Here is a 20,516-nt window from a genome sequence, read left to right as displayed (position 1 = left end):
GAATCGCACAATAGCTATACTTCACAGACTGGGATTCCTCATCAATTATCAGAAATCCCACATGAACCCTTCTCATCTACTCCAATTCATAGGAGCAGAATTAAACACAGACATTGCACAGGCTTTCCTACCAGAAGATCGTGCAGTCACACTGTCCCTGTTGGCACACTCAATTTCCATACAACAACAAGCGACAGCCCATCAGTTTCTTACTTTACTAGGCCACATGGCCTCAACAGTTCATGTCACTCCTATGGCACGACTCGCCATGAGAGTAACCCAATGGACTCTACGATCACAATGGATCCAAGCCATTCAGCCATTACATTATCCAATCCACGTGACCTACCAACTATGCTCATCACTACAATGGTGGACAGTCAAGGACAATTTACGCAAGGGCCTACCCTTCCAAAAACCAGTCCCTCAGATAACTTTAACTACAGATGCATCCACCTTGGGGTGGGTGCTCACATAAACTCTCTTCAAACTCAAGGAACTTGTACAAAACTCGAAGCCACATATCAAATCAATTTTCTGGAACTTCGAGCTATACGTTATGCGCTGCATGCGTTCAAGGACTGCCTTTCACCCAAGACTGTCCTGATCCAAACAGACAATACAGTAGCCATGTGGTACATCAACAAACAGGGAGGTACGGGCTTGTATCTCCTTTGTCAAGAAGCTGCACAAATTTGGGGCTGGGCCTTGAACCACTCAATGTTCCTACAGGCAATTTATCTAGCAGGAATTCAAAATGTGCTAGCAGATCGACTCAGTCATCAGTTCCATCCACACGAGTGGTCCCTGAATCCCTCAGTAGCGACCAAGATATTCCAACGTTGGGGACAACCAACAACAGACCTCTTTGCATCGCATCTGAATCACAATGTGGACAACTTCTGTTCTCTACACAAACAACAGAACCAGCTGGCCAAGGACGCTTTTGATCGCCCTTGGAACTCAGGCCTACTATATGCGTATCCTCCAATACCGCTTATAACGAAAACTCTAGTGAAACTACAGCAAGACACGGGGACCATGATACTCATAGCCCCATACTGGCCTCGACAAGTATGGTTTCCCACACTGTTAGACCTTTCAGTCAGGGATCCAATACGCCTGGGATTAGCTCCCAATCTCATAACTCAGGATCAGGGTCGGTTGCGCCATCCCAACCTTCAATCCCTATCCCTGACAGCATGGATGTTGAAAGCTTAATCTTACAACCACTCAATCTTTCAACCAATGTTTCTCAAGTGCTTATAGCTTCACGGAAACCTTCCACTAGAAAGAATTATTCTTTCAAATGGAAAAGGTTTACTTTGTGGTGCAGACAGAACCACATTGATCCTTTCTCTTGCCCCACTACTTCTCTTCTAGACTATTTATACCATCTTTCGGACTCTGGTCTTCAGACTTCATCAATCAGAGTACATTTGAGTGCAATCTCAGCTTATCATAACAAGATGGGAGATGCACCTATATCCACACAACCTCTTGTCAGTAGGTTTATGAGAGGTTTAACTCACCTTAAACCACCAATTCGACCTCCAGTCACAGAATGGGATCTGAATCTGGTTTTAACAGCATCAATGCGTTCTCCTTTCGAACACATTCATTCTTGTGATCTCAAATTTCTCACATGGAAGACTATCTTCCTAATAGCCATTACATCAGCTAGAAGAGTAAGTGAGTTACAAGCACTTGTCACCTATGAACCTTATACAAAGTTTCTACATGACAGAGTGGTTCTCCATACACACCCAAAATTCCTTCCTAAAGTAGTTACGGAATTCCACTTAAATCAAACCATAGTTCTACCCACATTCTTTCCGAGGCCTCACTCTCACCAAGGGGAAAGAGCTTTACACACTTTGGACTATAAACGTGCATTGTCTTTTTATTTAAACCGCACGACATCCTTCAGGAAATCCAATCAACTTTTTGTTTCTTATGATCCCAATAAGCCAGGTAAAGCAGTGGGTAAACATACTCTATCAAACTGGTTAGCAGATTGCATACAGTTTTGCTATGAAGAAGCAGGCCTTCCTCTTCAAGGGCGAGTAAAAGCGTATTCAGTACGAGCAATGTCAACTTCAGTAGCACATTTTCGTTCAGTGACAATCATTGACATATGTAAAGCAGCAACATGGAGTTCTCTTCACACCTTTGCAGCTCATTACTGTCTGGATAAACAAGGACGACAAGATTCAGCCTATGGACAATCTGTCTTAAAGAACTTGTTTCCAGTTTAATCCCAACTCCTTCTACAACCATTCTACTATGATCTTCGGCTGACTCATTTCCTCAACAACGCATCACTGCTAACTTCATGGACAATGACTCAGCCTCTAGCTTGCTAATCACCCATATGTGAGGACTAGCATCCTGCTTGTCCTGGGATAAAGCAATATTGCTTACCTTGTAATAGGTGTTATCCCAGGACAGCAGGATGTAGTCCTCACAGAACCCACCCGCCACCCTGCGGAGTTGGGCCTCAGACTTTTATTATTTTATTTTGCTAACGCTTATTGCTACATACGAGACTGAAGTGAGACCCCTGTGGCTGGGAATATCATGGCATGCCGGGCATGCTCAGTAGCCCCAGGCTGCCAGTTTAAAAGCTTCTAGAAACTTTGCCAGAAGTTTTCCCGCATTAGGGCTCCGTGAGTGACGTCACCCGTATGTGAGGACTACATCCTGCTGTCCTGGGATAACACCTATTACAAGGTAAGCAATTTTGCTTTATCATGCGGTTATTTAGATTTCCTCGTCTGGCTTGGATACAGTTCAATACTGAGGGACTACAGGAGTTATGTAGCAGTCAGTAAAATTTTCTCTGTCTCCATCTGCTGAAGGGGAGGCAAAACCCAGGAGTCTGAACTGATCTGTGGTACTACAGGAACAAAAATTAGCAGGTAAGAACCAATTTTCCTTTGTTTGCAGATTTATGTTCACTATTGAGCATATAAATTACAAGAGAAAGTAATGATTATTTGGCACTATTAAAGTTTTATTTCAGAATTTTTAAAAAGGTTCATCTTCTAAACTTTTCTAGTAATTTTTGAAAAATTAATTACAAATTTTAATATAAGCTTAATTTTAAAGTTTAATAAACTACTTTGTCATGGGAATACCTCTTTTAGCCGTCATCACAGGGATAATGTAAAGGAAAAAGTAATGTGATCTACCTCCATCTGCTGAAATGGGAGATAACAGGACTATAGGAAAGGAAAGTATCAGGAAAGTATACATTTCTCCTTATAATAACAGAATAAAACAAGCAATCTATAATGCATATATCATATATTAATAAAACACAGCAACTAAACATTTATAATAACCTGATGAATAGTAACACTATCAACAATGTGAAACTAAATCGCCTGTGCTTAAACAAAGATTTCCCGAAATAGCCATAGCTTTAAAAGCTCGCAAAAGAGCTTTTCCCTGTAAGTACCCGGATCTGTCCAGACCATGGGTTGAGCCTCTTGTCCGGCAGATGGAGACAGGCTAAAACTGAAAGGGTATCCTATATCAGGACAGAGCCTACCCTGCAGCCATTCAGTATTTGTCTGTCTCCAGCAGATAAAGGCAGCTCACCCCCCTTACCTTACTACTTTACACTACTCTGTGTGGGTTTCTCTCTCTCTATTTGACTGAGATCAAGCAAGTATTATTTCCTTTTATTGGTTTAAAAAAAAAAAAGTTTTTGGAATTACTCTGTCAGTTCAGGAGACGGTGCTGTCTCTTCGCTCTTGGGGAGCCTAGGGGGTGCTTGCCTCTTGAGTTATTAGCCTAGGCTCTCCTCCTGGTGACCTTAAGATTTGGGGTGATACTGGTGGTCCAGTCACTCCCCCTATACAGCTGCCTTGGGCCCTCGGGACATTTTCATTCCCCGATTATACTAGCAGGGAAGTTTCATTCCCCTGCAGACTGAAAAAAAAAACCCGGCAAGACTTTTCTTTTAAACGGCAGAGATTTAAGTGGCAGCTTTTTAACTCGGAAGCAGTGAAGGGAGCATGCAGGGTTAGTTCTCCTGCACTCGCTCCTCTCAGGGCAGCACTGCTCAGCTGATTTCCCCTGCTTCGTGTCACTTTTTTCTCCTCTGTAATGCCGCGATCGCACCTCTGTTTGGCCTGCGAGGAGCCTGCCTTGCGGCTCTCCCACGAAGGGCTTCGTTCTGGGTGCCTACCAGGTGGGAAGGGTCCCTCCGTGGCGCCAAGTCAGCCAGCGACCCGGGGGAGGTCGCCTCGTCGCATGGCCAGGCCGTTCCCAGCTCGGGAAAAGGCGGGAACGGCAGCCATCTTGGGGATCAGTGCAGCTCCCAATTCGGGGCTGCAGGGAGGGAGAGGAGCCAGATTTTTTCGCTTCTCCTCCAGATTTAAGCCCTGTACCCCCTCTGGATGAGGCCCCCAACCCTCTTTCCCCTCCCCCTCCTGCCTCCAGGAAATCCAGACCACATTTTTCCTCTGAATTTTTGCTGTTAATGCACAAATCCTATTTGGCTAGCTTGCAAAAGCAGGAGGAGCTCCCCCCCAGGTCCTCCGCCTGCCAAGCTCCCAGGCTCCCCAACCCGCTTGCCCCTGCGGTGCCGGATGTGCAAGGCTCTGTGAAAGTTCGGGTGGTACTGGGGGCCCCCCTCCCCCAGATCCGCATCAGCCACCTGCAGTTCCAGACCAGGATCCAGATGTGGATTTGTCCTTGCCGGTCCCCTTCTCGAGGGAGATGACGCCAGAGTGCTCTGCTTGTTTCAGCGGGAGGAACTGGAGCCGCTCATTCCCTTCATCCTACAGGAGTTGGGGATTGAAGTCCCTCTGGAGGATACAGTTACAGCCGCGATGCCAGCTCACATGGACGCTGTCCTGGCGGGACTCAGGGCAACTCCACTCACTTTCTCGTTCCATCCCATGCACAAGCTGCTGCTCCTTCGGGAATGGGAGGCTCCCGAGATGGGACTCCGAGTGGGTAGAGCTATGGACAAGCTCTACCCTCTCCCCGAGAATTGCCTAGAAATGCTTAAAATTCCCAAGGTGGACTCTTCCATATTGGCTGTTACCAAGCACACCACTATTCCAGTGGTGGGAGCCACAGCTTTGAAGGATGTCCAGGACTGTAAACTTGAATTTTATCTCAAGCGTATCTTTGAAGTCCTGGTCTTAGGAGTCCGCGTGACGATCTGCAGCAGTCTCATGCAGCAGGCAAGCCTTAGGTAGGTCCAACAATTGCTCAGCACCCAGGACCTCCCATCTGCAGAGGCGGAGCAGGCTAAGCGTCTGGAGGGCACTCTGGCATATGGAGTGGATGCTCTCTATGACTTACTACGTGTACAGGCCAAAGCGATGGTTTCTGCAGTGTCGGCCAGATGTCTCCTCTGGCTGCGCAATTGGTCTGCGGATTCTTCTTCCAAGTCTTAGTTGGGCACTCTGCCTCTCAATGGTAAGTTGCTCTTTGGGGAAGACCTGGAACAGCTTATTAAATCTTTGGGAGAGAACAAGGTCCATAAACCGCCAGACGACCGCCCGAAACAAATGAGGTCTTTTTACCCTACGCGTTCCCATTTCAGAAGTCAGTGGAGGAATAATAGGGTGCGGGGTTCCTTTTCTAGGGGGAATACTTCCAGGTCCTAATCCTGGGCTCATTCCTTTCAGGGCCGCCGTGCCTTCAGAGATGGCAACACTCGACCGCAAAGCCCTCCTCCAAATGAGATCTGGCCGGCCCATTCCTCCGTTCCAAACTTAGGTGGACGTCTCTCCCTGTTTCTCGAGGAATGGGTCAAAATCACATTGGACCAGTGGGACCTCAAGGTGATAGAAAAAAGTTATGCATTAGAGTTTGCTCGGGACCTACCAGATCTGTACATAATCTCCCCTTGCAGACACTGGAAGCGGGCAGCGGTCTGCCAGACTCTTGCCAGGCTTCAGGGACTATGAACCATAGTCCCAGTCCCAGTGGAGGAACAAGGCGCCGGCCAGTATTCCATCCACTTTGTCATTCCCAAAAAGGATGGCTCCTTCCGTCCAATTTTATACCTCAAGAGAGTCAACCGAGCCCTCTGGATGCCCCATTTTTGAATGGAAGCCCTGAGGGCGGTGATTGCAGCAGTCCACTCGGGCGAATTCCTGGCCTCCCTCGACTTGACGGAGGCTTACTTACACATCCCGATACGACATGAACATCAGAAGTATCTTTGCTTTAACATTCTGGGCCAACACTTTCAGTTCCGAGCGCTACCTTTCAGCCTCGCCACCACGCTGCGCACCTTTACAAAGGTCATGGTGGTGGTGGCTTCTGCTCTCCGCCGGGAGGGAGTCTTAGTCCATCCTTACCTGGACAATTGGCTCGTGCGGGCCAAGTCGGAGGCTCTCTGCAGGATAACGGTTGCCCGGGTCCTTGCTCTCCTCACCTCCCTCGGGTGGGTAGTCAACTTTTCCAAGAGCAATCTTCAGCCCTCCCAGATCCTGTAATTTCTGGGGCGCGCTTCAATACCAGGGTCAGCAAGGTGTTCCTGCCGGACGTGCGGACGATCAAACTTTTGGACCAAGTGCGCAACCTGCTCTCACTCACACTTCCCATGGCATGGGACTACCTTCAGGTCCTGGGGACCATGGCTTCCACTATAGACCTAGTTCCCTGGGCTTTTGCGCATATGCGATCATTACAGAAAGCTTTGCTATCCCTTTGGAAGCCGGTGTCGGAACAGTTTCAGATTACTCTCCCACTCTCCGACTCTACCATTGCCGACATACAATGGTGGCTATCACTAGCGCACCTCCTGAAGGGAATGTCCTTACGGACCCCGCAGTGGATTGTATTCATGATGGATGCCAGCCTCTCCTGGTGGGGAGCGGTCAGTCAGTCCCAGTCTACCCAGGGTTGCTGGTCCCCAGTCCAATCCCACTGGCACATCTTATCGGCTGGAGGCCCGAGCAGTTCGCCTGGCTCTTAAGGTTTTTCTTCCTCTACTCCGCCGCAAAGCGGTGCGAGTGCTCTCGGACAACTCCACCACGGTGGCCTATATCGATCAACAGAGGGGCACTAGGAGTCACCTGGTGGCCCTAGAAGCCAGCAAGCTCTTCGCCTGAGCGGAGCGACACCTAGATCACTTAGCAGCTTCCCACATAGCGGGAAAGGAGAACGTACAAGCCGATTTCCTGAACTGAGAGCGTCTCGATCCCGGCAAGTGGGAGTTATCAGACGGAGCGATGAATCTGATTGTCTGCAGGTGGGGTCCACCTCACCTGGACCTGATGGCTACCTTGAGCAATGCCAAAGCTCCCCGATTCTTCAGCTGCTGGAGGGAGCACTGCTTAGAAGGAGTGGATGCCCTTGTCCTTCCCTGACCTCACGACGTTCTCCTGTACGTGTTTCCTCCTTGGCCCCTAGTGGGAAGGTTATCAGAAGAATAGAACTCCACAGGGGTCTGGTCATTCTCGTAGCACCCGAGTGGCCCCGCAGACCGTGGTTCGCGGATCTGGTAAACCTGGCGACGGACGGTCCTCTTCGCCTCGGTCATCTTCCACGCCTGCTAAGGCAGGGTCCCATATTTTTCAACCAGGCAGATCGCTTCTGTCTAGCGGCCTGGCTTTTGAACGGCGGAGACTAAGAAAGAAGGGATACAAAGAAGAAGTTATATCCACTCTACTGCGTTCCCGCAAGACTTCTACCTTGCTCGCCTATGTCCGTGTGTGGAAGGTTTTCGAAAATGTCTGTGTGGAATCGGGTGTGTCGGCGCATCCTGCCCCGGTATCCCTGGTTCTTTCCTTCCTTCAGATAGGCCTCTCCAAGGGCCTATCATTCAGTTCCCTGCGGGTACAGGTGTCCGCTCTCGGCTCCCTCTTGGGCAATATTGAAGGTTACGTGGTTGCGTCACATCCGGATGTTGTCCGTTTCCTTAAGGGCACTAAGCATTTGAACCCGCCTATCCGTTCCACTTGTCCTTCATGGAGCCTTAATTTAGTCCTTCGGGCCCTCTGCAAGGCACCTTTCGAACCTCTCCGCCGGTCCACTCTTAAGGATATGACTCTCAAGACGGTTTTCCTGGTTTCTATCTGCTCCGCCAGAAGGGTGTTGGAGATCCAAGCATTGTCCTGTAGGGAACCCTTCCTCTGGTTTTCTGATTCAGGGGTTTCCATCAAGACTGTACCTTCCTTCTTACCTAAGGTGGTGTCTTCTTTTCATGTGAATCAGTCGGTGGAGCTTCTCACGTTCTCTCCTGATTTTTGAGTGAGTGCGGTTGGGAGTGATCTTCGCCGCCTTGATATGAAGCTCTTCTTAATGCGTTATCTTCAGGTTACAAATGACTTCAGGGTCTCGGATCATCTTTTTGTACTATGGAGTGGTCCAAATAGGGGCAACAAGGCTTCTAAGGCTACGATTGCTAGGTGGTTGAAGGAAGCGAATTCTTCGGCCTATATCTGTCAAGGGCGAGCGGTTCTGGAAGGTCTAAAGGCCCATTCCTTACGTTTTCAGGCTACTTCTTGGGCGGAGAGTCAATCGGTCTCTCCGCAAGAAATATGCAGGGCAGCTACGTGTAAATCCCTGTATACATTTGCTTGGTATTACTGCCTTGATGTACAGGCTCCAGTATTTGGTTTCTTCGGTCAGCAAGTGCTTCGAGTGGAACTGTCTCGGACCCGCCCTGTTAGGGAAGCTTTGGTACATCCCACGGTCTAGACTGATCCAGATACGTACAGGGAAAGGAAAATTAGTTCTTACCTGTTCATTTTCGTTCCTGTAGTACCACGGATCAGTCCAGACACCCTTCCTATACTTCCTGCCGTCTGCTCGAAGCTTTCTTCCTCTTTTTGCAGGATACAGAATGTTTTTCATCTGTGATTATAATTAGAGGCACCGGAAGCATCTCTTTGATGACAATGGATATTTATACAAGAGCGATCATATACAGAGTCCATTCAATTTTGCAAGTTTAAAGTTTCTGAGTTCTCTTGTTACTTGCTTGATCCTTTATTGCTTATCTTTATACTTTTCTGCTTTGACAATGGTTATACTGAAGGGCTGCAGGGTAGGCTCTGTCCTGATTTAGGATATCCTATCAGTTTTAGTGTGTCTCCATCTGCTGGACAGGAGGCTCAACCCATGGTCTGGACTGATCCGTGGTACTACAGGAACGAAAATTAACAGTAAGAACTAATTTTCCTATAATCTAATATACACTGAAAACTCCATAGGTAAATTATTCCATAACATACGGCCAATTACTGAAAAGGCCCACATGCGGGTCTCTTTCAAATGTGCCTGTTTGACAGAAGGTATTTCTAACAGTAAACTCTTTCCAGACCATAATTGACAAGTAGGAATAATTAAATTTATTTATTTATTTATTTAGCATTTTTTTTTTTTATATACCGAGGTATAGCATGGTTGCCTTCAATCAAATACCTGGTCCAATCTTATTTAAGATCTTATAAACTAGAGTAATTCATTTAAACTTTACCATCTGCTCAATGGGGAGCCAGTGCAGTTGCCTCAGTATAGGGGGTTGCATGTTCCTTCAGTCCTCCTCACACAACCAGCCATGCTGCAGAATTTTGCAGAACTTATAAAACTCAAATGTGTATTTAGGCAAGCCAGTAAGAAAAGAATTACAATAAACAGTTGTCAATACAAAGGTCTATGTTTCTTTGTTTCTAATACTTATATAAATGATATTGTATAGCACTCCCATGGCTTGCCTATAGCGGCACAAGAGGCCTGATTTGGGTTTCATGGTAAGTAGGAGCATAGGTTTACAGTAATACATGTGAGCCCTAGGAGACATATAATTGGCACTATGGAGATCAGCTTTGTGAATAAGTGAGTAGCAATAACAAATAGATGGAAAATATCAATGCCTCTGTATTGCTCCATGGTGAGGCCGCACCTTGAATACTGTGTACAATTCTGGTCGCTGCATCTCAAAAAAGATATAGTTGCAATGGAGAAGGTACAGAGAAGGGCAACCAAAATGATAAAGGGGATGGATCAACTACCCTATGAGGAAAGACAAAAGAGATTAGGGCTGTTCAGCATGGAGAAGAGACGGTTGAAGGGGGATAAAATCATGAGAGGTCTAGAATGGGTAAATGAGAATCGATTATTTACTCTGTTTGGATAATAGAAGGACTAGGAGGCACTCCATGAAGTTAGCATGGGGCACATTAAAACTAATTGGAGAAAATTCTTTTTCACTCAACGCACAATTAAACTCTGGAATTTGTTGCCAGAGGATGTGGTTAGTGCAGTTAGTCTAGCTGGGTTTAAAAAAGGTTTGGATAAGTTCTTGGAGGAGAAGTCCATTACCTCTATTAATCAAGATGACTTAGAAAATAGCCACTGCTATTACTAGCATTAGTAGCATGGGATAGATTTAGTTTTTGGGTACTTGCCAGGTTCTTATGGCCTAGATTGGATTCCCCTTCCCTCTCACATGTCCCTTTTTCCACCCTTCTTTCCTTCCTTTCCCTTTCTCTTCTCTCTCATGTATATTCTTTTCCTACCCATCTTCTTTCTACTGCAAATGCATCAGGCAGCTTCAACTTGTCCTTCTGCTGGCAGAGGGAGAGGGAGATCCACCTCAGGATGCTGGGCTTGATGGACCCTTGGTCTGACCCAGTATGGCAATTTCATATGTTCTTATGTCCATTAAGCCTTTGGCCAGCAAAGAAATCTAGCAAGATTTGTAGGGTAAGATGAATGAATAAATAAAGTTTAATTTTTTTTTTAACTTTTAGCAAAGTAAAAGGGAAATTAAAAAAAGAAGAAGAAAAACTGAAAGAAGAAGATGAGCATAGTAAAATGCAGATGGATTCATTTGCTGAAAGAGGAGAATGGTTACCACCTTTTGACTCCATTTTACATGAATACATTGTGATTGCAACAACAACAATTCTACCACTTCATAATATCAAAGACCAGGTTGTGAGTCTTGCGCAGTAAGTAACTTTACGCTTTTATACAGAATTAAAATGAAAAACAAAATAATTTAAATACATTGTCCAGTAGCACTAAAGTGAGCATATATATTGTTCAGTTACTCAGCTATAGAAGTCAAAAATACATGGAATGCTAAGAAAACAGAATCGATTATCATCTGCATAAACCCTTAGAGGTCCATAATCAAAGAGTTTGCTAATTTTTTTAATTAACTGAAAAAAACCCCATATTCTACATTTTCCTCCCACTCCCTGATTAAATTTTTTTCCAGCAAATTATTGCTAAAAAGAGGCAGCTCAAGGGGCATTACCATTGTATGTTTTCACTTTGTGTAGGCATTGTCCCTACAGAGTTATCCAAGTAAGTTGATCAAATAAATAGCAGGCCTAAGTTACCTAAGTAACTTTACTTGGATATATGAAGTGGCACTTTTAGTCAGATACATGCTGCTGAATATCTAGATAAATTAAAGTGTAAAAAACGTACTGTGTGGGTAAATTTAATTTAAAAACTTATATTTCTTCATTTTGGGAGGAATCCCTGAACATGGATTACAGAGAGGCTTTAAAATATCACAGGCATTAACAAGATGCTGCACAAATTATCCATACCTCATTGAACAAATGTAGACTTTTTAAGTGAGTTCTCATACTCTCATGTCTTGTTTTGCAGGAGTGGAATTGCTTGAACTCCCTTTACTTATAATATTTTTAACAAATAAATATTATAAAAAACATTAGATTGCATCATACAAATAAAATAAGCTACTTATTGTTGGTGGAGTGGAACTATTATTTGCAACTAATTTATTGGAGGCCAATTTATATCTCCATGTTTTCTCATTTTCAAAGGGAAATTCCCTACAGATTTGAGATGTCACCCCCGACAAACATATGAAAATAGTGGGGGAAATATCAAAAGAAATCAGCCCAAAAGTCCACTCTTCAGCAAAAAATGTAGACGAGACCAGAATAGTCAGTGAGCCAAGCAGAAATAGCTGGAAAGCTGGGCGTACCAATGCTCATAGTTTAGGCATTTATATAATTTTTACTTTCACCGTTGAAACCCTACCAAAAAGACACTTGGAAGCCATATGGTATTAGGCCCATTCTTAGGTGTGTGGGATGTAGACTTTGTCCTTAGAAAACCAAGACTAAATTGAATTACAATTACAATATAGTAAACCTTCCAAACCAAAACAGCTAACTGCCTGCACTCAAAGAATCCTACCTATGAAAAGGCAACTCTGCAAATATTATACAAAGCCCTAAAATACTAACAGACCTCATATTAGGAAAACAGAACAATCCAGGCTCTTATAGATCTCTACATAGAAACTATATGCCAGTAGAATTCCTCTCATTTATCACACATGCAAAACATATACCGACTCTCAATACAGAATAAGAGATCATAATGTATGCATACAAATGTACAGATAAAAACTGAACTGGAAACCACAACAAGCCAGACTCTATATATAGTGCAACAGTAGAAAAACAGAAGCATCAACATGCCTCATAAAACATCAAATAAAATCAAGAAATATAAAACATCAACCTATATAGTTAAACCATATTATTAAAAAGAGTAAATATTTCAAAAAAGCTAACAAATAGAACATCCAATTATTAAAAGCTCATATAAAAAAAATTAGAAATTTTTAAAATTTCCCAAACACCAATAAAATATTTCAAAACAGCAGCCACATCAATAGTACCTGATTACAATTAATAAGAATAAGCAAAAAATCCCCTGCTGTCCATACCAGGGAAGCTTTAGTTTCTAGTCAACCTGAGATTGTCATATTTATGAAATACTTCTCTCTCTCACATGCATGTGCTCCTACTCTTTTTTTTTTCTCAAAAACACACATACCCCTACTACCTTTCTCACACACACATGCTCTGCCCTCTCTCTCACTGTCCCACTCTGTCTATCCCACACATATTTCCCCCTCTCTCATACATACACACACACACAATTTCCCTCTCTCACTCAGGTCGGGGCCTCTCTTGCCTTCATTTCTTCAGCTGTGGGAGGGTTGGGGGTGACCCCCCTTCCTCCCACCCACTCATACCCCCTTCTCTTCTCTTCCTTCCATCTTGCACACTCCCCTTTCTTTCCCCTTCTCTCTCACTTGTCCCTTTCTCCACCCTTCTCTCCTTCCTTCCCTGTCTCTTCTCTCTCATGTATACACTTTTCCTCTCCATCTTCTTTCTACTGCAAAAATATCAGGCAGCTTCAACTTGTCCTTCTGGCAGAGGGGAGGGAGATCCACCCCAGTGTATGGGTTTTTTCTTACTGGTGGGGGGGTAGGAACCCCACCAGCACATCATTAGAGTGTGCCACCTCCACAGGCCCATCTCTTCCTGCTGGCAGAGGAGGTGGGAACATCGTTGGCATGCAGGTTTTGGTCTTGCTGATGGGGGAGGGGTGTGTAAAGGATTTTAATCTTACATGGTTTATCTGATATTTAAACCACATAAAAATAAAGCAGAATGTCTACACTTTTCCTCAGGTTGATAATGGGATTTTATTAGAAGCATATAATGGTTTTATATGGGAGATATAATTTAGCTTTCACTCACTGGTATTACAGAACAAAGAGCTCATGGAATAAATTATGCAAACAACATTGTGTAACAAATTAACTTGCACTTGTCAGATGCAACGCTGACTAATTAATCTGGCTAAAATTAAGCCAATTCATCTCACCCTTTTGTAGCCGTGATCAGATCACAATCCTGAAGAGATTTGGGACCTGTCTGTAAACACGGAGGAATATAGCAAATCCAGCAGGCACATGACAGGTTATACCACAATCTCAAGGAAACAAAACCCAGAGAACTTACAGGTGCTCGGAGGAACACCAGCAGGAACAAGGTAAACTTAGCTGGCCAGGCTTCAAGCAATGCAAGACTGGCAGGCATTTCACAGTTATACAGCATAGCTGGGTCAAGCTTTGAACCCAGCCCTCCATGCTGATTAACTTATGAATATGGAGTTCCTGTGAACAGCAGCAAAAGAACATTCTTAGTCTGTGGTAAACCTGTAAAACCAGTGTGCAAATATGGCTCTAAATCTGTAAAGTCCAAAATTTTTCTCTACTTGGAGCTTTATGCATAGGCATATCCAAATGGCCAGACATTGATCTAGATTGGATGTCACCACCATCTATAGACATGTGAATCGTGGTCTCCTGGCATGAAGTCATCTTTGCCAGTTCTATATGATTATTCTCACTATTGATAATGAGATTCATGAGCAGACATTCGTGAACAATACCTGTTTCATAACTGGTTACATGGCCAGATACAAAGTTGCAGTGAATGCCACAGCTTAGCAAGTCCTATGTCCACTGAATCAACAAATTTCAAAGTGCTGAAAAATGTCTGAAAGGACAATACCATTTTCTTCTCTATGTGTAGTTTCTGACAGTCTTCAAAAGAGAAATGGGTGCAGTGTCATCACATGGCTTAAAACTCCATTTTGTTTTGCTCTTAGGCCGGCAGACTTTTAGTCCAGTTTGTGCACTTCTTTCTGAGTGTCTGGATTAAGCCCTACAGTGGGAATTCTACCAGCAGCTCATTCCACTGTGCTGCAGGACCATCCTTCAGGCAGGGGAAGGGGCAGGTCTTCATGGTCGATAGGGTGTGGGAACCCATCTGGCACATCATTATAAAGCACCTCCTCTGCGGGTCTGTCTCTTCCTGGTGCACAGGTCTTACTCTTGTCGGTGGGGACTGGGAACTTCACCAGCTTGTCATTACAGTGTGCCACCTCCACAGGTCAATCTGTTCCTGCCAGAGGAGGAGGCGGGAATCCTGTCGGCGAACAGATTTTCTTCTTTCCGGTGGGGAGATGAGAACTCCACTGGCACCTTATTGTACTGCGTCACCTCTGAGGGATTTTTTTCTTACACTTTGGCTAGAGTTTTATTATGTGAATTGTTTTTGTATGTGATGCTGGGAAGAGAAACACCAGAGATGTGAGCTTTCCCAGCCATTAGGCTAGAACACTCACTTGTACTAGAACACTCTACCTAAGCAATTGCCACATGCTGCAAGCTGTTTTGCTTCGAAGCTATGCAGCAATCCTGATTAAAGTCCAGACCTTGTTTTACACTAGTGTAAAGAACTGTGACTGAGTAAAAGCTTTCTAAAGACTGTGATATATAACTTATCTTCAAAGACTTCCTTGTGCTTAGCCACAATTCTAACCATGCATTGGGGATTATGTCCCTCCTGCATACCCAAAGGAGTTTGATGGTACAAACGGGGGTTGGGAATTTATTCAGGGATGTTGCTATTGGTACTAGGAGGACCCTAATTGCCATTTTCGTGGGATGGAAAGAAGGAGCTTGATCTACAATTTGCTTATAGGAGAAGCCATGTCTTGGATGAGAAATGGCTCTTTTCTATTTTTTTTCATCCTGTACTGCAGAGATTTTGAGGGCTCTGGAAGATAAGTTTGGAGACCCTAAATCGTCACTGCCTAATAAAAGTACTGTGCTTTTGGTAGCTTAGGATTCATCAATTTTCCCATCCCTCCTTCAGTTTTAACAAATGAACTGGCCCTTGCTAGCAATGATTGTCCCTCTGCTGACTCTGTAATTAGACAGTGGAAGTTGGAGAGCTGTCACTACCAGTTCCAGATCTGGTAATCTACAAGGAAACCACTGCCTGCAAGAAGAGCTTTTAGCACAACTTCTAATAGCCTAGTGGTTAGAGCAGTGGACTATGAACCAGGAGACCAAGGTTCAAGTCTTGCTGTTGCTCCTTGTGACCTTGGGCAAGTCACTTTACCCTACATTGCCTCAGGTACAAAAACTTAGATTGTAAGCCCTCTGGGGATAGAGAAATACCTACAGTACCTGAATGTAAACCGGTGTGATATCTCAATTGAGATGAATGTCGGTATATAAAAATAATAAATAAATTCTGTTACCTTTGGAGAGATAGACAAACAATGAGTAATAGTTTTAAATGCTGCAGAAGTGCTACGTATAAAAAGTTCTGCTACCTTTATCAAGCCTGACCAGTAAATGCTGAAGACGTGCCAAAACAGGAAACCCCTAACCTAGTGGGGATTAATGAACAAATGGAATATGCAGAAGATCCAGATTCTTCTGAGCAGGATTGATAGCCCTGCCAGTCTTATGGAATCTGAGATTACTTGTCCACACTCCCTCGCTTGCCAAGCTTGACCCTGCTACTGATCTAGATTCTGTGCCAGATCCTGTGCCCGAGGGTATTCTAGCCAGTAATCCTGACAAGCTGGACTCTGTGCCCAGAGGGAGCACGCCACCCAGCACGCCAGATATGGTGGATCCTGTGCCTGAAGGAGGTATTACTTTGTCTACAAAACTGGATCTTGAAACAGATGCTGTACCTACCTTTTCAGACTCTACCTCTATATCAGACTATGATGTTTGCTGGATCCAGATTCAACTCCTATAGCTGTGGACCTGGATTTTGAAATATTAGTCAAACCTAAGATCTTGAATGTTTTCCCATATGCAGTCTTAACTAACCAATCTGTTTTTGCTTCATTAGCCACTAATCCAGACCCTATTCTTGTGATGTCCAGTCCTGGATTTGTGGCTCTAGATAAGCCTCTATCCAAAGTGGGAATTCCTGTATTAACTTCTAGAATGAATGAATTTGTTTTTTCCTCCAGCAATTCTAGCTCCAGACTCTGTTTCTAAAGATACAAGTTGCCTATTAGACCCTGTATCCATGGAAAGCAGGACTGGGGTATACAATGTATTGGGGTGGTGTAATTCTGTATTTACTAAATCAGACCTTGATTTGATAATATTTAACTCAGTAGTTGTGCCTCCAGGCAAGCACATGGCCAGTGGGGATAATGTGTGCTAGTAGCTGATGCCAGATCCAGGTGAAAATTTAGGGTGCCTCGAGGTCATTCCTAGGAGGGGAGTGATGTTAGGGAAAAGGGTGCTGTTGCTAGCCCTGAAGTTTGGGGCTGGTGTCTTGTACATGAAGCCACAGACTGGCTCAGAGAAAGCCAGCTTCAGACTGCAGATAGCCTCTGTATGGCTCCGCACCTGAAGAATGGATTGGTTCTCAGGGGATTTAAAAGGAGTGCTGGAACACCTGGAAGTATTCCCAGTATTTAGAAAGCTAGGAGGCCAAAGGAAGGTTTGGGATCCCAGAGGAAGACCTGTGAGCTCTTCTCCTGTTGTGTATTAATGTTGTACTGCGATGTTAAGTCTGGAATTTTTGTGCTACATCTGTATGTTGAAGTCTTGTCTCCAATTGTATTCATGTGCTGTCTATGAAGAGAATCTATTGTGAAATGACCCAGACTGAATACCTGGACTGGAAATAAGCTTAACCCAAATTGTGTGATACCTATTAATTTACCTGCAGTGCATAAGTCAGATATGTTAGTTTGTCACTGTTATTAAAAAAAACAGTATTGAGACACAATACATGTATGAGTGTGCTGCAGGGCTATGAGGTCAAACTTTCATCCCCAACTGTAGTGACAATAAATGCATCCCATCATGGATGAGAAGCACATCAGAACAACATCTGTACACAAGGAGAATAGTTGTAAGAAGAATCCATATAGCTCACGGCAATTTTCAATGCTCTGAAAACATTTGAAGCTTGGCTGAAAACAATACACTACAAATACAGACAATCAAGTAGCCATATTTTACATAAACAAGCAAGAAGGAACAGGGTCCTACCAGTTCTACAAAGCCATAACAATATGGAACTGGAAAATCAAAATGAAAATACAGATCTCAGCAATCTTCCTACTAGGGAAGAGCAACAAAATAGCTGACAAGCTAAGCCATCAGCTACAACCACACAAATGGTCTCTCAAAGATCTCATACTACAGAGTCTTTTTCACCAATTGGAGCACACCAGAAATAGACGTATTCACATCTTCATTCAATCACAAACTACCATGATATTGTTAGAAAAGATCATCACAAAATGCAATAGTGAAGGACACCTTTCTAATACCATGGAATGAGGAGATGGGATATGCTTTCCATAGATTCCACTAAAAGCAAAAACAATTCTAAAATTAAGGAAAGACAAGGAAAAGCTGATCCTCATAGTTCCCCTACTGGCCTTATCAGAGATGGTTCCCTTGGCTAAACAGACTGATGGCATATATATCTATAAGGTTACCAACAATTTCAAACCTGTTAACTCAATATTAGGGAACAATCTTACATCCCAATCTCCACTTCTAGCATTGACAGTATGGATATTGAGGGCAACGTAATCAATCAGCTACATTTGCCACAGAGTAGATGATATTCTGTTGACATCCAGAAAATCTTCCACAAGAAAATCATATAATTTCAGATGGAGAAGATTCACTAACTGGGGTATACATCAAGGAGAACTACCTTTTGAATGTTCGACTTCATGGACTCTGGATTAAAAACTAACTCTATTAGTGTACATCTGAGCACAATAGCAGCTTATCACAACATATTTGAGGAAAACCAATTTCTCAACATCTAGTAGCTAGGTTCTTAAAATGTCTCTACGACCTTAAACCCCTACTAAAAGATCAGCACTTCAATGGGATTTAAAATACTATGTTGACACAACTTATGTAGCCACCATATGAGCCAATGGCTATTGCAGAAATTAAGTTCCTAGTATGGAAAACATTTTTTCTAATAGCAATCACATCTCCTAGAAGAGTGAGTTGCAGGCATTATTAATCTATACATCCTATACACATATATACAAAAACAGTACTTCTCAGTCCTTACTCAGAGTTTCTTCCAAAAGTGGTATCACAGTTTCATCTAAATTAGGAAATAATACTACCCACTTTCTTTCCTAAGCTACCCTGGACTCATAAGAGCGCTCTTGTTCTATTTAAACAGAACACAAACATTCAGGTAATCAACCCAAATTTTCATATCCGATGACATAACTAAAAAACATTCACTGTCAGGAAACAAACATTATCAAGGTGATTGATACAGTGTATTTTTAATTTCTATGTAGTCAAAATTTTGGAGATACAACACACAATAAAGGCGCTTTGGGTATGAGCAATGGCCACACCAATGGTACATCACAACACAGCCTCAATCCAAGATAATTTGTAAGGCTGCCACATGGTCAACTATGAACACTTTTACAAAGTATTACTGTCTTCATAAGGACCCTCATAATGACAGTTTATTTGGAAAAGCAGTGCTTAAGACAGTAATGGTGATTTCCAGTCCTCAAGTGCCACAAACTGTTAGGGTTTGTGAGTATGTGGGCCCTGGGCCGAGGTGAGAGATGGTACCGCCCACGGGGAGGAGCCCCGTGAGCCTCACCGTAGGGAGGCAAGTCTCAGCTAGGGTGTGCACAGAGCAACAGGTGCTGGAGAGAGAGAGTGAAGAGGAGAGGGCAGAAGAGCTAGAGATAGTGAGCCCTGGGGGTGGAACCACGGAGCGTCAGCACGGGAAGCTGACATCAGTACTAGCTAGAATGTCCTTGAGTCTTTATTAAAGAAGGGGAGTGAAACAGAAAGTCACACAGACACTGAAGTGCCATAGGTCTATGCAGTGGGCTATACCCACGGAAGAGTCCTCTGTATAGATGAACAGTGATGGTCTGTAGAGCGGGGCACACCGGTGAGGGTTCCTCAGTAGCATTGGTATGGCAATGGTCTGCAGCACGGGGTTCACTCGAAGAGGGGTCCTCAGTAGCGTTGGCACGGCAAAGGTCCATAGAGCGGGGTACACTCCATTAGTGGTCCTCAATAACGTTGGTACGGCGGAGATCCGCAGAGCGGGGTACTCACTGTAGCAGAGGGGAGGTACCAGAGGAAGCCCTGGGGAATGGGGCAAGTAGTTGTCCAAGATGCAAGGCCCTCCAAGGAGCGGATAGCCAGAGACAGGATAGGGCCCCCGAGGAGCGAGTACCCGGAGCGTCTCTCGTCAAGGAAGCAGGAACTGGAACGCAGTTCCAAAGTGAGCGGATTCAGCAATGAGGGAACTCGTTACCAAGTCGTAGGCAGGCAGGGCCAGCCAGCTTAAATATCGAAGAGAAATTACGTCATCCGGGGGGACGGGGGGACGCCACAAAGTTCCTGCCATGATATGAATAAGACTGGTTCAAGGGCGTGCGCATGCGCCTAAGGAACTCCCAAAGCAAGATGGCGGTCGGCAGCGTCCATGCCGTGCGGGAAGACCCGAGAATTAGGGCGTGCAGGCCGGCAATAGCTGGCGGAGGCCGCCAGCCTCCCCAGAGGAGTCGAAGCAAGAAGGCATGAGATGAGCAGCAGCGGTCGCAGCCGTCTGCGACTAAGTGTAACACAAACAGGCTAGGTTTTCAGGATATCTACAATTAATATGCATGAGAAAGAATTGTATGCATTGTCTCTATTGTATGCAAATCTACCTCATGCTCTCCAGGTGATATATTGTCCTCTCGCACTGAGGACAAGTCTCCCAGGGCTACTACCCAGGAGGGAAGGGTTAGGCTGGCCATCATAGTTGGTGATTCGATTATTAGAAATGTAAATAGCGGGGTGGCTGGTGGACGTGAGGACCGCCTGGTAACTTGCCTGCCTG

At 44.4% G+C, this 20,516-nt stretch overlaps 1 protein-coding gene across 3 annotated transcripts in view; it reads left to right on the top strand.

Annotated features, from left to right (window-relative positions):
• ARMC3 (armadillo repeat containing 3) overlaps positions 1–20,516 on the top strand; it is a 641,613-nt gene that overhangs the window by 552,439 nt on the left and 68,658 nt on the right. For all 3 annotated transcript variants that reach the window (XM_029588706.1, XM_029588705.1, XM_029588707.1), the window contains one exon: positions 10,737–10,937. In XM_029588706.1, coding sequence (XP_029444566.1) covers positions 10,737–10,937 — 201 coding nt within the window. The remainder of the gene's footprint in view (positions 1–10,736; positions 10,938–20,516) is intronic.

This window comes from Rhinatrema bivittatum, chromosome 2 (genome assembly GCF_901001135.1).
Source record: "Rhinatrema bivittatum chromosome 2, aRhiBiv1.1, whole genome shotgun sequence".
Lineage (NCBI taxonomy): Eukaryota > Metazoa > Chordata > Amphibia > Gymnophiona > Rhinatrematidae > Rhinatrema > Rhinatrema bivittatum.
Note: the sequence above shows the minus strand (reverse complement) of the source record. Positions and strands in the feature narration are given on the sequence as shown.